Raw genomic sequence first — 13,561 nt, 5'->3', positions numbered from 1 at the left:
GGATTTGGAAAAGCGGACCTTCTTATTAAAGAAAAGAGAAAGGGCTTTTTCACTTGCTTACTAGGGTTGGCAGCTAAATTCAGTCTTCGAGACCCCATAACATAAGAAAGTCGTGGAGTGCATAAGCCCCCTTAGAGATAGGAGCGACTTTCTTGTGGTAATTTCGAATGAGCAAGTAGGGGGCGGCAACTAAAGAGGTAGCAAGACTGACCGCAATTGCAGGAATAGGTTGATAAGAGACTTCACAAACTGGGACTATTCCCCCATACCTTGGATTTGATGACTAATACAGATCCTTTGCTTCAAGATTCCTCCTGACTGATGAACCTAGAATTTCGAAATGAGGAAGCGAGACCATCCTTCGTCTTGGGAAATGAGAGTTTTCTTAATACTAGCAAGCACTTCCCTTTCCTTTCTCTGAGATATAGTATTTTTTAATCTAAATAGGGCAGGACATAGACTAATGGGCACAAGCCCTACTCGCCGTCCCTTCTCCAGGTCCAAAAGAATTGTTCTTTATATAGACAATTATGAATCATCTTGCTTAGAGATAAGAGTCTCGTGCCAAACTCTCGTCCCTCTCGCTGACGCTCAAGCAACTCTCGTCCCTTGCGCTTAAGAGGTGACAATAAGCCTCCTACCTTCTAGTCCCTGCTAGCTCGCTAAGTTAGGTAGTTTCTCCTTCCCTCGAGCCTGGTCCCAGGGCATCGCTCTTCTAGTAGCCTTAGCAATATGATTGAGGGTGGCTTTCCAGCTACGCCATCAATTAAGGTCAAGGAAAGGTCGAAATTTGAAAAAGGGTCAGAAGAAATGGTTCGATCCTCTTATTTTGATTTCTCAAACCGAGAGATCCATGAATCGGGATCCTAATGCATATAGATACAAATGGTCCAATGGGAGCAAGAATTTCCAAGTCCCTAGTGGAGTGAGGTAGTAGCCTTAGATTTAGCTGTAGCAGCTAGGAATTGAGCTTGTGTAGGGCTTTGCATCTGACATTCGTTGGGCTTCCCTCTTCGGGGGCCTACGTCCCAGCGTTTTTGTGCAATAAACCCCTCCGGCCGAAGACTAGTGGTAGGTGGTCCCGCGGAGCTTTCGGAGAAGGGTAGCCTAGTGTGTAAGCACAACAATGAATCGCGGCGAAAGAGGGGGATGGAGAAAGTGGACAAAACAGACTCGCATTTCCCAGTCGAAAAGATGATACGAAAGACTACTTTCCAAGCGAATTACTGAAGAAAGACTACTGGGAGTGGGAATCAAGCTCCAGCCCTGAAAAAACAGCCCGAGGATCGACCTATGCTACTACCAAGCTCACCGCTGCCAAGCAAGGGATGGCAATAACTCAAACTTCGATACCTAAATGAATTCACCCAAAGACTTAAGACCGAACTAATCTCATTCTTTTTTTCATTATTGCAACGCGTCAACCGAAGCAGAAAGCGAAGCTTCTCTGTAATGCCTATCTATATATCTGAGTGGCTCTTTTTGGAGACTTAGCCCAATGGCTACCACCAGAAGTGTGCTAAGTTAGTCACAGGGAAACCTAAAAGTTCTTTCGAACTTCCGACTCTATAAACTTGGATGGCTTGCTTGTTTAGCTTGTCCCCTCTTTGAATGTGTATAGTTCGAGCAAGCAAATGGCTAGCAGGGCCGAGGAACCACAATGAACGGGACGACAGAAGTTACACAAGAATATGACCAGAGATATATATTCTTCTTCGTGCATGTAGGTCTGGTTCCTGAGAAAACATATATTATTAGCGAGTTTCGCCGTACAATAGAGAACCCCAGACAGGCTGAAATTAATGAATTTCCACGGTTGCCGCCGGCTAGCTAATAGGGCGAGCAATGTAATAGAGTCCCCAGGACGGACGACGTGAGTGCAAATGTGGTGGCAGGAGCAGGATCGGTCAAATCGTCCGCAGGTACATAAACAACTTGAATAGAAGTTATGGACCTGGGACCTCATGGATCGATGGGGGACCTCAGATAAAACATCGACGGCGAGCGTGGCAGAGGAACTACTAGTCTTCTAAGACTCTTAGTTATTTAGTTATTATGCTAGGAAAAAGAAGGGGGAATAAAGACCCTCGTCGTGAAAGAAGTAATGAAAGGGAAGCCCCCGGTCAAACCGCCTTTGTTGTTGCTGTATAGCGCGAAGACCAGAGCCCAAAGCAAAGTGGTGCGCAGTGACGAAAGTTTTCATCTTTCTTGTTTTGTTGACTTTCGTTGTAGCCCGTCTTTACAACACTTGGAAAAAAAGCTTGACTTAGCTCAGCCCATTTCTTTTCTTTCTTGATTGAATGCCAGCCGGAACTGACTGAATCTATCTTACCGGAGAATCAGTTGCTAGCCTGAACAGCCCAGGTACCTGACCAATGTCCAGTCGTTCCGCATCGTAAGCATTTATTTTCAACACTTTTTGAACTCTTATCTTATAGAGTTTTTTCTTTGTGTTCATCATTTTGTGTGGTTCTTTTGAAATTTAAATGATTAGAACGACCACCATGAAAAGAATAATTATTTCTTCCTCTACCACGGTCACGGACACGACCACGACCACGACTACGCCCACTACCTCGACCACTATTATTAACATTCACAACATTCACTTCAAGGAATGGTGTTGTTCCAGTTGGTCGAGATTCATGGTTCTTCATTAATAACTCGTTATTTTGTTCGGTCACGAGAAGACATGAAATTAGTTCAGAATATTGTTTAAACCTTTTCTCTGAATATTTCTACTACATGAGCATATTCAAGACATGAAATGTAGAAAATTTCTTCTCTAACATATAAGTATCAGTAATTTTTTCTCCGCATAACAACAATTTTGAACTGATTTTAAATAATGCGGAATTATAATCACTAACTGATTTAATCTTGTAACTTCAAATACATCTACTCATAACAGGCTTTAGGAAGAATAACTGTCTTTTGATGATCATACCTTTCTTTCAAAAATTTTCACAAGATACGATGATCTTTTATTGTAAAATATTCCATTTTTTATCCTTCATAGAGATGATGACAAAGAAAAATGATAGCTTTTGCTATGTCTTGATTGGATATCGTATTTTCTTCTTTAATTTTTTCTCCCAATTTTCATAGCATTTAGGTGAATTTCGCATCGAACACCCGTGACAAATAATTATTGCCATTAATGTCAAGGGCTACAAATTTTAATTTTGTAAGATTTGTCATGACAACACTATCACAAAATATTGTATTTATATTAGAAATTTAATATGTACTAAAATATGAAAAATAATATTTAATTTATTAAATATAATAAAGAAGAAAAAAGTCAACCTACCTGTAGGACCTACCTTCAACAATGGAAACAGCAAGAGCTAGTGTTGATAACGTGTTGTGAAATTGATGAGCACGACGGGAACACGGATATGGAGAAAATATAATATAATAATTTATATAACAATAATAAATATAATATAATATAATATAAAATTAAATAACTAAAATTAGATAATATGAAAATTAATGGAATTTTAAAGCGGATTTCTCACCAATGTGCATTCTCTCGAGATCCACCAATGTCACTATCTATAGGCAAAGAAGCAAGTAGAATGTGGACTTACATAGATATTAAACATGAATTATTACAAAGCACATGGATAATATAAAAAATGACACAAGACTTTTAGGACACTAAACATTGGATATTTATTTTTAAGATATTTATAATACACGAGTCATTTTTGTTTAAATACTTTGGATAAAAGGGGTTTTAAAATATTTTAAAGTATTTTATTGAGTAATTATCCAACACTTCATTTTTTTCAGATTGACTTATTTTCAAAATTAAATACTTAGAAAGATAAGTCAAAACACACTTCTAATAATTTTGTTCTCTTATTTACATCATTCTCAACTAACATTATTAAAATATCATTATCTTTTTTATTATTTATTATGTTTTTTTTGCCCTCTTCCTCTTCCTTTCTACATTTTTTCTTCAGAGGTGTCGCAACCCATAAAGGATCGAGAAGTGGTCGGGTGTGTTGTGGGGTCGTTGGAGTGGGATTGAAACATTTGCATGTGTTGTTGGTGAGAGAGTGAGAGAAAGGAGATCGAAAGGGAGAGAGCAAGAGGCACAATCTACATGCGTAATGTTTCATTTTGGTAATTTCATTGAGATATGGACTAAGAAAAATGACAAAAAACTTCAAATTTAGAAGAGATTTTTATACCAAAAATCCTTTATACATCATATATTTCATAAATATCCAAGATTTTGAAATATTTCGTTTAGAGCTTTTAACTTTAATTTTAAACCAATTTAACATTTTCATTTTTTTATAAGAAAGAATTTCATTGATGAGATATCCAAACATATCCAAAGGTACAATAAGACCTCATTCATACGGTGTACAAAAAGAGAACCGATTCATAGGGTGTGCCCGTAAATTTTAACATGTTCATCATTATTTCAAAATTTTCTAAATATTTAACTCTTTCCTTATTAACAATATTTCCAAACTTTGACTTTGTTTTTGTTATTTATTAATTTTAGTTGATATTCATTTAATGCATAATATTTCAAATTAATGTTTTTTTCATTTTAGGAGATTTTGTTTATTTTCTTCTATAATCCTAGCTGAAAATCTATCATCTCTCCATTGAAATTTCAAGTATATGTCGAATATACTGGTAATGTACTAGAAAATGCAACTATACATCACACTATGGTTTTTTTTTTTTTTTGTGTGTTTACAAATATACTAGAAAATGTAAATATACAATGCATATATAATTCGATATATAAGACGGTATATAATACAAATTGTCTTATCCACACACTTTATCAAATATACCCTAGTTTATTTCTAGAAAATTCAAATATATATTGAATATGTTGTGCTTCATACATCAAATATACATTATTTTCTCTTTTGAAGCTTTTCAATTCTTGCTTTCGTTTATGAATGGAACAATTCTCAAAATTTTGGAGAAACTTTTCTTACTTATATATGTTTGGAAAGAAGGCTGTCTTTGGAAGTTTATCACCGGGAGAAACTTCTCTTGCATGCATCTTTTGGTATTAATATTATCATATATACTTGGGGCCTTTTAAAATATAAAAAATATTTAAAAATATTTACATTTTATAGCAAAAAGTTTCAAAAGTAAAAAACACTTTTGTAATTTTTGGCTATAAAATATAAATATTTTTGAAAATTTTCTATTTATAAGAATTTTCTTATATACTTTTTTTAAAAATTGAATGGTGAGAGTGTTGAAAAAGTAAAGTTGGTTGAATTATTGTGTAAAATAATAATCTATTAGACTATACATGAAAAAAAAATGATAAATTAGATAATTGTGTAATCGGGTCTATTTATTTAGCTTATATGCTAGAAAGCCCAATTTAGAAAGTAAATCAAACCTCATTCCATCCCAATATTTTGGTCATCCAACATCAATAAATTTAGGCTTTATTTGACAAAAGATTTTATTTTTTGTTTTCTATTTCAAAAAAGTATTGAAAAATTATGTTTGTTTTTTTTTTTTTTTTTAAATTTTCATGTTGTGATTTTTACCTTTGGTGAAAAAACTTAAATTCTTAGTTAAATTTTAAAAAATAAAAATAAGCTTTTGAAAATTAATTTTTTTTTAATTCAAGACTTGGCTTAGTTTTTTTAAAAAAATGGTAAAAATAGATTAAAAAAATGGATGAACTTATCGTGAAAGTAATGTTTATAAATCTAATTTAATATATATATATCAGAGTGTGTGTATATATACGTGTGATGTACGTATGTATCTATATGTATGTGTGAAAGGAGCCTTAAATATTTTCAAATTTCTAATTTGGTTTTGAGGCATCCATTACCATATTTATTTAAGTTCAAATTTTAATCTTATATTATTTAGGATAACTCACTCATACTTCTTTACCAATAATAATAAAAGTAATAATTGGTTCTACTTAATTATTTGGCCACGAATTGAAGTTATAAATTGGTCCCAGAATTAGTCTTAACTGCTAACTATGTTCAACCAACTCTTATCAATTTTCTATGATTCCCATTATCCTTTCTTTCAAAATTTAACAAAAATTGAGATCTGTTTAATATGATGAATGAATAGATTTCTACTCCAAAAGCAATTTTGCAACACTTAAATAAAAAAATTTTAAAAAAAAGGTAAAAAAAAAAAAAAAAAAAGAAGCAATGTTTGAGAGTATTTTTCATTATTTGGCGATCGATTCTTCGCAAGTCTACAATGGCAAAATGCTGTAAGAGACACAAGGTAAAAAATAAAATTAATTCTTCATTTTATAGATTTAATTCAATAATAAGCTAAGGTCACGCAAAAACCAATATGAATCGCCTACAAAACAATTTGGTTATTTGGTCTCTTAGAAAATGTCTTATTATAAGGAGAATGGAATTGCCAATACAGCCACGTTTTGTTTACCTCTCTCTTCATCCCTTTGAGCAATTTCCTTCAAACTTGTCCATGATTTTCTATTACGCTTCCTTTTGGACATGCCTACAGTTTTATCCCCATACGTTGTTGGAGCAGAACTTTCAGGTTCAGTTTGATTCTTAGACGACGGTTTCTTCCTCTTTCTCCTCTTCGAATCCAACAGGGTTATTCCAGTCATGGTGGGAGGAGTTGCAGGAGCATCTACGGTAGGAATGTCCCCAACTCTCTCTTCCACAGACGCTGGCCCAGTTTGTTTGTTAGATAATAATTTCATTTTTTGCGATCTCGATAGAGTCTGTACGCTCAGGGTGGAAGGCGTGGCAGGAGCATTAATATTAAGAATGTCCTTCGTTCTAGGAGACGAAAAAACAGGGCCATCAACAACAGAAATGTCCCCAGTTGGAGGAATTGCACGAGTATCAATATTTTGATCTTCACCAGTTGTTGAAGGAGGAATTGCAGGAGTATCAATAGTCAGTCTGTTTCCAGTTGGAAGAGGAGAAATTTTGTTTTCACATTCTTTACCATCCTCGACACCTACAGATTTTAACTTGCTTACAAACTCTGTGCCATAAAGCACTTTCATATGGCCTTTGGGAGTCCCTCTCTTTATGTTCCTACAGGAGCAGTAGTGGCAATAATACGCCACAACGTTCTGCGTCAAATTACTGCATTTGTTGTGCTTTCGACGTCTCTTGGCATTATTCTTCTCTATCCGTATAGAGCAGTTAGAACCAGGTTGAAGAATTGTTTCACACCTGAATGTAATATAATGGAGCAGGTAAGATTGGCTTACTTTTGTAGCCAAAGAAGATTCAAGATGCCAGACAACATTCACATGTGACATGATAAATGTCCTTAGCATGGAACAGCCATATGATTCGAATCAGGTGTCCACTCCATTCATGTATTGAATAAAAAACATCAGTGGATTTTTTCCCCAAGTAATTGTAAAAATTTAACAATAAGAAAGTAATCAATAACATATCTTTAACTAATATAGTAATGCTCAGGCTTGTCCTATGAGTAATGTGATCCATGTAGACATTTTTTTTGAGGTCAATGTAACCATTATTTGATTGAGTTCCATGGAAGTCATAGGAAAAAGAAGAAAATTGTCATAAAAAACAAAACAAAACAAAAGCCACCCTAATTAGTATAAACTACAAGGGGAATATAGCTGTTAAGCCTACAATCTACAGAAATATTAAAGAACAATGAGACTTGACAAACTCATCAACTTCAGCCAGTGTCTTTAGCCTTGCTCTTAAACGCTTTCCTTTTCTTCCCAACTCACAGGCTCCAAATAATAGATTTCAGTGCATTTGCCATAGTTTCCTGGCTTACGTATCCAAGACTTTATAATCATGAGTCACGACTAATGAGTTCCAAAATCGATCACCAAATGAGACATGAAAGACAAGGTGGTTGGTTCCTGCATACTCTTCAAGCTTTTAAAAAAAACACCCATAAATATTCAAGACCGCCATAAGAGATCTTTATTATGATGTTCTCAAACAAACAAACAACCATCCATTTAGGCATGCTATTCACTCTAACGTTTTCATCTTTCTGAGGCATGTTCTCTTCGGTCACTAACTTTGAAAGCTCTCTTTCTAGAGCCTCTCCTGAAATCAATCAGGCAGAGCCAAATATTTGACTGAGATCACCAGAGCTACACAAATTCCAGCTTCTTTCATCCACTCCAGCACCAATTAATCTGTCTTCCAGTAGTCTCAAAATAGCATTAACTCTTCAACTCTTCATCCAAAAGATTCTTCCTTGTCATTATATTCCAGTTTGTTGATAGCTCATACCAGAGTTCACTGATTGTTCAATGGTTGGATTCCACCAATAAATTAACCTAGGAAAATTCATGGTTAAGGGTTGACTACCCATCCACACGTCCTCCAAAAATTTGTTCTTCTTTCCATCTCCAACTTTGACCATAGTGTGATTGAAAATGAAACCTATACCCTTCAACTTAGTAATATTCCACCAAGGGCTTCTACCACTACCTCCGTTTTCCATCTTTGCATCCCTCTCCAAACTCATAGATACTATGCAATATCTTGTGCCTGATTAAGTCAGGCTCCCACGGCAGTCCCAAACACACTTTGCCACAAGGGCTTCATTGCCTCTCCTCAAGTTTCCAATTCCAAAGCTTCCATTTAACAAGGGCATGGGCAAGGATACAGCCTTCCATTTCACCAGATCTACCGTCTAAAGAACCATTCCAAGGAAAGTTCCTATTTTCCTCTTAATTAAAGCTACAGTTTCCCTCAGCATCATAAAATGCACATAAAGTAGGTAGGTAATTTTGCTAGGACTGCTACACACAAAATCAATCTTCCACCTTTGGACAATTGCCACCATTTGTCAAGCTTACATAAGACTTTTTACTTCACGTGGTCCCAAAACTTTAGCCTCTGGGGTTATTTGATTATCACCCAAGGGGATCTGCCCGAACAAGATAAGTACAATACACAACCTTACCTTACACCCCAACCCTGCTACAATACAAACTCCCGGACAAGATATCAAAATCTAAAATCTAATAATCACTGTTTTTCCTTTTAATCTTTTTTTTTTTTAAAGAATAAGAAATAAGGAGATATTTCATACAAGGAAGGACAAAAGAACTACTTAAAGGGCAAGTGATAGAGAGATAACCTCTCCCCAAAGCAACTAAAGGATGGCCTTCCAGCTGTTAATAATCACGGTAAGACTGTAATTACAAAAGGATTTTGATACCTTTTTGTATCTCTTTGGATATTTTATTTAACCGATGAAATTGTTACTTATTGAATCAAAAAACAAAAACAAAAGAAAAGAAAAGAATTTTGAAATAGAGAAAATATATAGTTAAACAATGATACTCTCCAATTACTCTCTGCATTCATTCTTCTGCTCACACCCTCACATAATCCCTTCTGGAATCTGTTGAATTGTTGCTAGATGATATCTCCTGCATATTAATTACTACTGAAGTTGTTTTCTAAAGTACTTCTCAATCACACAACTGTGGTAACAAGCCACAAGGGCCAAAGCATCACAAACGGCTGGTACATTGTATAACAGTTCCCCTAAAATCATTCACAATACTGCCATAATTCCTAGCACATTACCCTATCCCTTCCACATCAATAGTTGGCAGTAAAACAACATTTCGCCCAATAAGGAGCGTCCATTCTCCATATTCAAATTTCAATTACATCAGATTACTGCCACTTAGAACTAATAAGAAAAGTTAAACAAAAACTTCTCATCCTCGAACACAATCAATACTCATGAACGTACCCTATTATAAACACTACAAAAACAACAAATCTAGGCATGCAAAGCTAAATGAATGTAAAGGGCAGAAGACATACGGACCTCTGGCAAAGAAATAGAGAAGCGTCGGGAGCGACCGCCAAAGACTCCGCTGCAGCGGCGAGGCGCTGCCCAAAGAAAGTAGCCAATGAAGGTATAGAGGGCTGCCCACACGCCCAAGTCGCCAAATTTTCTAAATGGTTCAAATAAACTTTGACATTGTTAGAGACTTTGGGTTTGATTTTACCAGTAATTTCCTGTCTAAGAGTGATGGAATCTTGAGGGCCGGATGTGGGGTTAGATGATCCTTTCTTCGCATTTCCCTTCTTCTTCGCCATGTCAATAACAGAAATTCAGTTGAAACTGCTTATGAGTTCATAACATGATTCCTTGACGAAGTTTAACTTTGAGAGAGAGAGACGAGACGAACGGCGTGAAGAAGAAAGAGTGAGAATCGGAGACAGGTGAAAACGAGGAAACTAGGGAAATTGACAAATGGTAGCTTGTGGAGTAAGGTTAGAGTAGAGAGCCAAATAAGAGAAGGAGAAAGAAACCTGGGTGGGTGACCTATCTACGGCTGCATGTCGATGGGAGAGAGGAGAAATAGAGAAGAACAGAAATTGAAAGAGGTGATGATAGAATAAAGATTCCGGCGAGTGCGCGACGGCCACTGGGCGGCGGCGAATGACGGCCGGCCGTTGGTCGGAGCAGGATAGGCTGAACGGACGCGACAACGGCGAGTGGTTGCTGGCCGGCGGGAGATCTGAGGAAGAATCGTCCAGCGTGAAGCTGAAGAAGAAATCTGAAGAGGGGGTGAAGGGGAGGTTGGCGGCTTCACGCGTGAGGGAGATGGAGGAGGAGCCAATTTTTTTTTTTAAACCCTAATATACGGGTTCTAGGGTTTATTTCATTTTATATATAAATAAATCTATATTTATTTGAATATTCATGTTTACTAATGTAATCAAAATTGGTGTAATTACAATAAGATTCAATTGATGAATTAATCTAAGATTTCAAAGAAAGAATCCAAGTTTAATTTTGGAATGTGTCCTAAAAGTACACCTATCCCACCTTTTGCTCCAAGCAGACGATACCATTATGAGTACCGCCCAATCTTTGTTGCAATTCTCATCAATTAAGAGTTCTTTTTATTACTTTTAGTACAAGAGTTCTGACGATATTTTAAGTCATCTTCCTTCCAATCTAACCAATATGAAAAATGGGGTCTACAAGTTTACGGGAAAAAAATATATTGTGAGAGGTAATTGTAACAATTGTATCTTTTATCTATTTTAATTGCCTCTTCTTCTAATATTTTATTCGTCAAAATACAATTTTGGTCTTTGAGGTTTGAGATTATTGTCTGTTAGATCCCTAAAATTTCAAAAGAGACACTTTACCCCCTGAGGTTTAGAAAATGCTTCTAAATGGTCCCTTAATCAATTTGACTATTAGTTGCTAATGAAAAAGTGACTAGGCAAGTTGAGTTGACAAATTTTAAATTAGGTGAAAATTTTTACTAATTTTAATTTTAATTTCTTTTTAGATGAGATATATTTTTCTCAGAATCATTTTCCTTTTATTTTTCCTTGCTCTTCTCCCTTCGTCTTCCTCTTCCCTTCCATAATTCTTGGTGTAATACCAAAGGACTAAATTTGAATGAATGTAATTTTCTTCCTCAAAATAAGGGTAGATGCTTTATTTATAGATAAAATTATTATTGTTGGGGATGATGCCCTAAACTTTCGTTGGGTACCGTAGTTTGTAAACACAGTATTGAACAAACGCTTGTGATGTAATAATATTTGATATTTTTCTTCATTATTGTCTATGAAACATTGGATGTTTTAATTGCTTTACCACAAACCAATAAACTAAGATCCCTGGTTGTCATTGTAACTTAAGCATGTACGTGGAGACATATAGGTAGATCATGCCTTAAGTGATAACCAAAATGATCTATAGTATATGGATATAGGAGGGAAACTTTATCCTAGTAACGCTATGGATGTGATCCACTTTGTAGAATAGTTACAAGTATTGTGACTTGCTACAGATGGTCTGATCCTGATTATTCATGTGGAGACATGCGAGCGGGGGCGTCCTATACAAAGGAATTGGTATAAGACCGGACCACGAAGTGTTATAGTCTCTTTATATAACGCCGTTCATGACAAAGACTTCACTTTACTAGGATCATAGGTAACATGACCTTAATCTTGAGTGAGTTAGGAACTCTTGCCTTTGAGCGCGGTCCTTTGATTTATATGGGTGGGAGTGGCCAGATTGTCGACTCAAACCTACCACTTTGGGGATTCGTCTGATTTGGGAGCTGAGAACTCAGCTACACAAGATGAAATTCACTCATTCCCCAAAGTAGGGGTAAGTAGATAGATTGCTCCCTTAAGGGCTAATTCCGGGGCTTGAACGATGTGACGCCACACACCTTCTCATGGTCCGAGAGGTGTCCACACATAGTAGGACTATGTTGTATTGTTCATTAGAGGGATTAGTGATACTTAAGGAGTTAGATGTAACTATAGGGGTAAAATGGTAAAATTGGCCCAACTATACTTACGAGCATCTGTGAAGGGTTATCGTACTATTGATTGGTTATATCCGATGAACACGATATCTCTCCCACTTGCTTGGTCATTGTAAACGATCGTAGTTTCCTCCTCCCCTCTACCAAATCCAACAGAGCCCACACCTCCTGGATTTTCACTCCGAGAATACCGAGGTTACTAAGTGGTTGTGTCTTCCTTGCTTCCTGTTCATGTAGAAGTTCGTTCGGTGGTAGATAACATCAAGATTTGGTGGACGATAGACTTGGTGATCACAGCGACTGTGTGAGTTGTCGTTCCTAATGAAAGCGAGACTTAAAGAGAAGAAGAGTTCTTCAAGAGGTATGTCTCTTGATCCTTTGTTATTTAAATGTTCAAAGTGTGTCGTAATTTGTCTGTAAATGCATAACTTCTGTGTATGTTTGTGAATAAATTTGGAACGATCTTGCCTTTGCTCATAGGTATTCTTTGATAAGAGTTCCTTCTTTGTGAATAAATTTGGAACGATCTTGCCTTTGCTCATAGGTATTCTTTGATAAGAGTTCCTTCAATAAGATTGTAGAATAACAAACAAACAAACTAACTCACTCACTCACTCTTAGCTCACTTACAAATTCTCGGTACACCATATTCCACCCCTTCTACAATCAGATTCGACCTCGAGGATGAAAATTAGGATGCCAACTAGTAGTCATCGGGGGAAAAGTAAGGTCTGAAATCAACAATATTGAATATTGGATTAATATGTAGGTCATAAAGTAACTCAATGTGGTAACTTAGTTTGGCCATCGGTCTATGAATGAGAAGTAGGCTTAAATGTAGTCTTCCACTCATCCCTCGACCTCATTTGAATCTAGTGGTATTCACTCTTCAAATACTCTTTTAAAAAAAATTAAGGCTTCTCCAAGTTGATGAAGTAAATCACCTATTCTAGGGATTGGGAAGCTATAATTCACTATAATTCGGTTGATAGTTCTACGATCAACGTACATCCTCCAGCTACCATCTTTTTTAGGGGTAAGTAGCGTTAGCATCGCACATGTGCTAAGGCTTGGTTGAATGTGCCCCATTTTCAATAATTATTCAATATGTTGTTGGAGGATCTCATACGCCGTAAGACTCATCCTATAGTGAGGAAGATGAGGGATTGTAGCACCTGGAACCAAGTCAATATAGTGCTGAATGTCTTCACTATTTTTTGTATTTCTTTTTTGTCGTTTCAGTAACCA

The 13,561-nt window shown here is 36.2% G+C and overlaps 1 protein-coding gene across 2 annotated transcripts; it reads right to left on the bottom strand.

Annotated features, from left to right (window-relative positions):
• Positions 1-6,271: 6,271 nt before the first annotated feature.
• On the bottom strand, positions 6,272-10,674 carry LOC120092350 (RNase P Rpr2/Rpp21 subunit domain protein). 2 transcript variants are annotated; one of them, XM_039050509.2, is made up of 3 exons: positions 10,013-10,653; positions 9,829-9,893; positions 6,272-7,208 (listed from the first exon to the last, which is right to left on the bottom strand). In XM_039050509.2, the coding sequence occupies exons 1-3, from the start codon at positions 10,082-10,084 to the stop codon at positions 6,395-6,397; spliced, it is 951 nt and encodes a 316-aa protein (XP_038906437.1). In that variant the 5' UTR covers positions 10,085-10,653; the 3' UTR covers positions 6,272-6,394. The 2 variants fall into 2 exon arrangements, with proteins under 2 accessions (XP_038906437.1, XP_038906436.1); XM_039050508.2 differs by having other exon boundaries at positions 9,829-10,674.
• Between the last annotated feature and the right edge of the window lie 2,887 nt (positions 10,675-13,561).

This window comes from Benincasa hispida, chromosome 1 (assembly GCF_027475165.1).
Source record: "Benincasa hispida cultivar pf3 chromosome 1, pf3_genome.v1.1, whole genome shotgun sequence".
NCBI lineage: Eukaryota > Viridiplantae > Streptophyta > Magnoliopsida > Cucurbitales > Cucurbitaceae > Benincasa > Benincasa hispida.
This window is presented reverse-complemented; position numbering and strand designations above follow the sequence as displayed.

What these genes read in the sequence shown, in the direction of transcription:
- LOC120092350 (XM_039050508.2), bottom strand. Translation starts at nt 10,103, where the DNA reads ATGGCGAAGAAGAAGGGAAATGCGAAGAAAGGATCATCTAACCCCACA. An exon ending in TCTCTATTTCTTTGCCAGAG is followed by an intron (nt 7,209 to 9,828) that starts GTCCGTATGTCT and finishes TATTACATTCAG; the next exon opens with GTGTGAAACAATTCTTCAAC.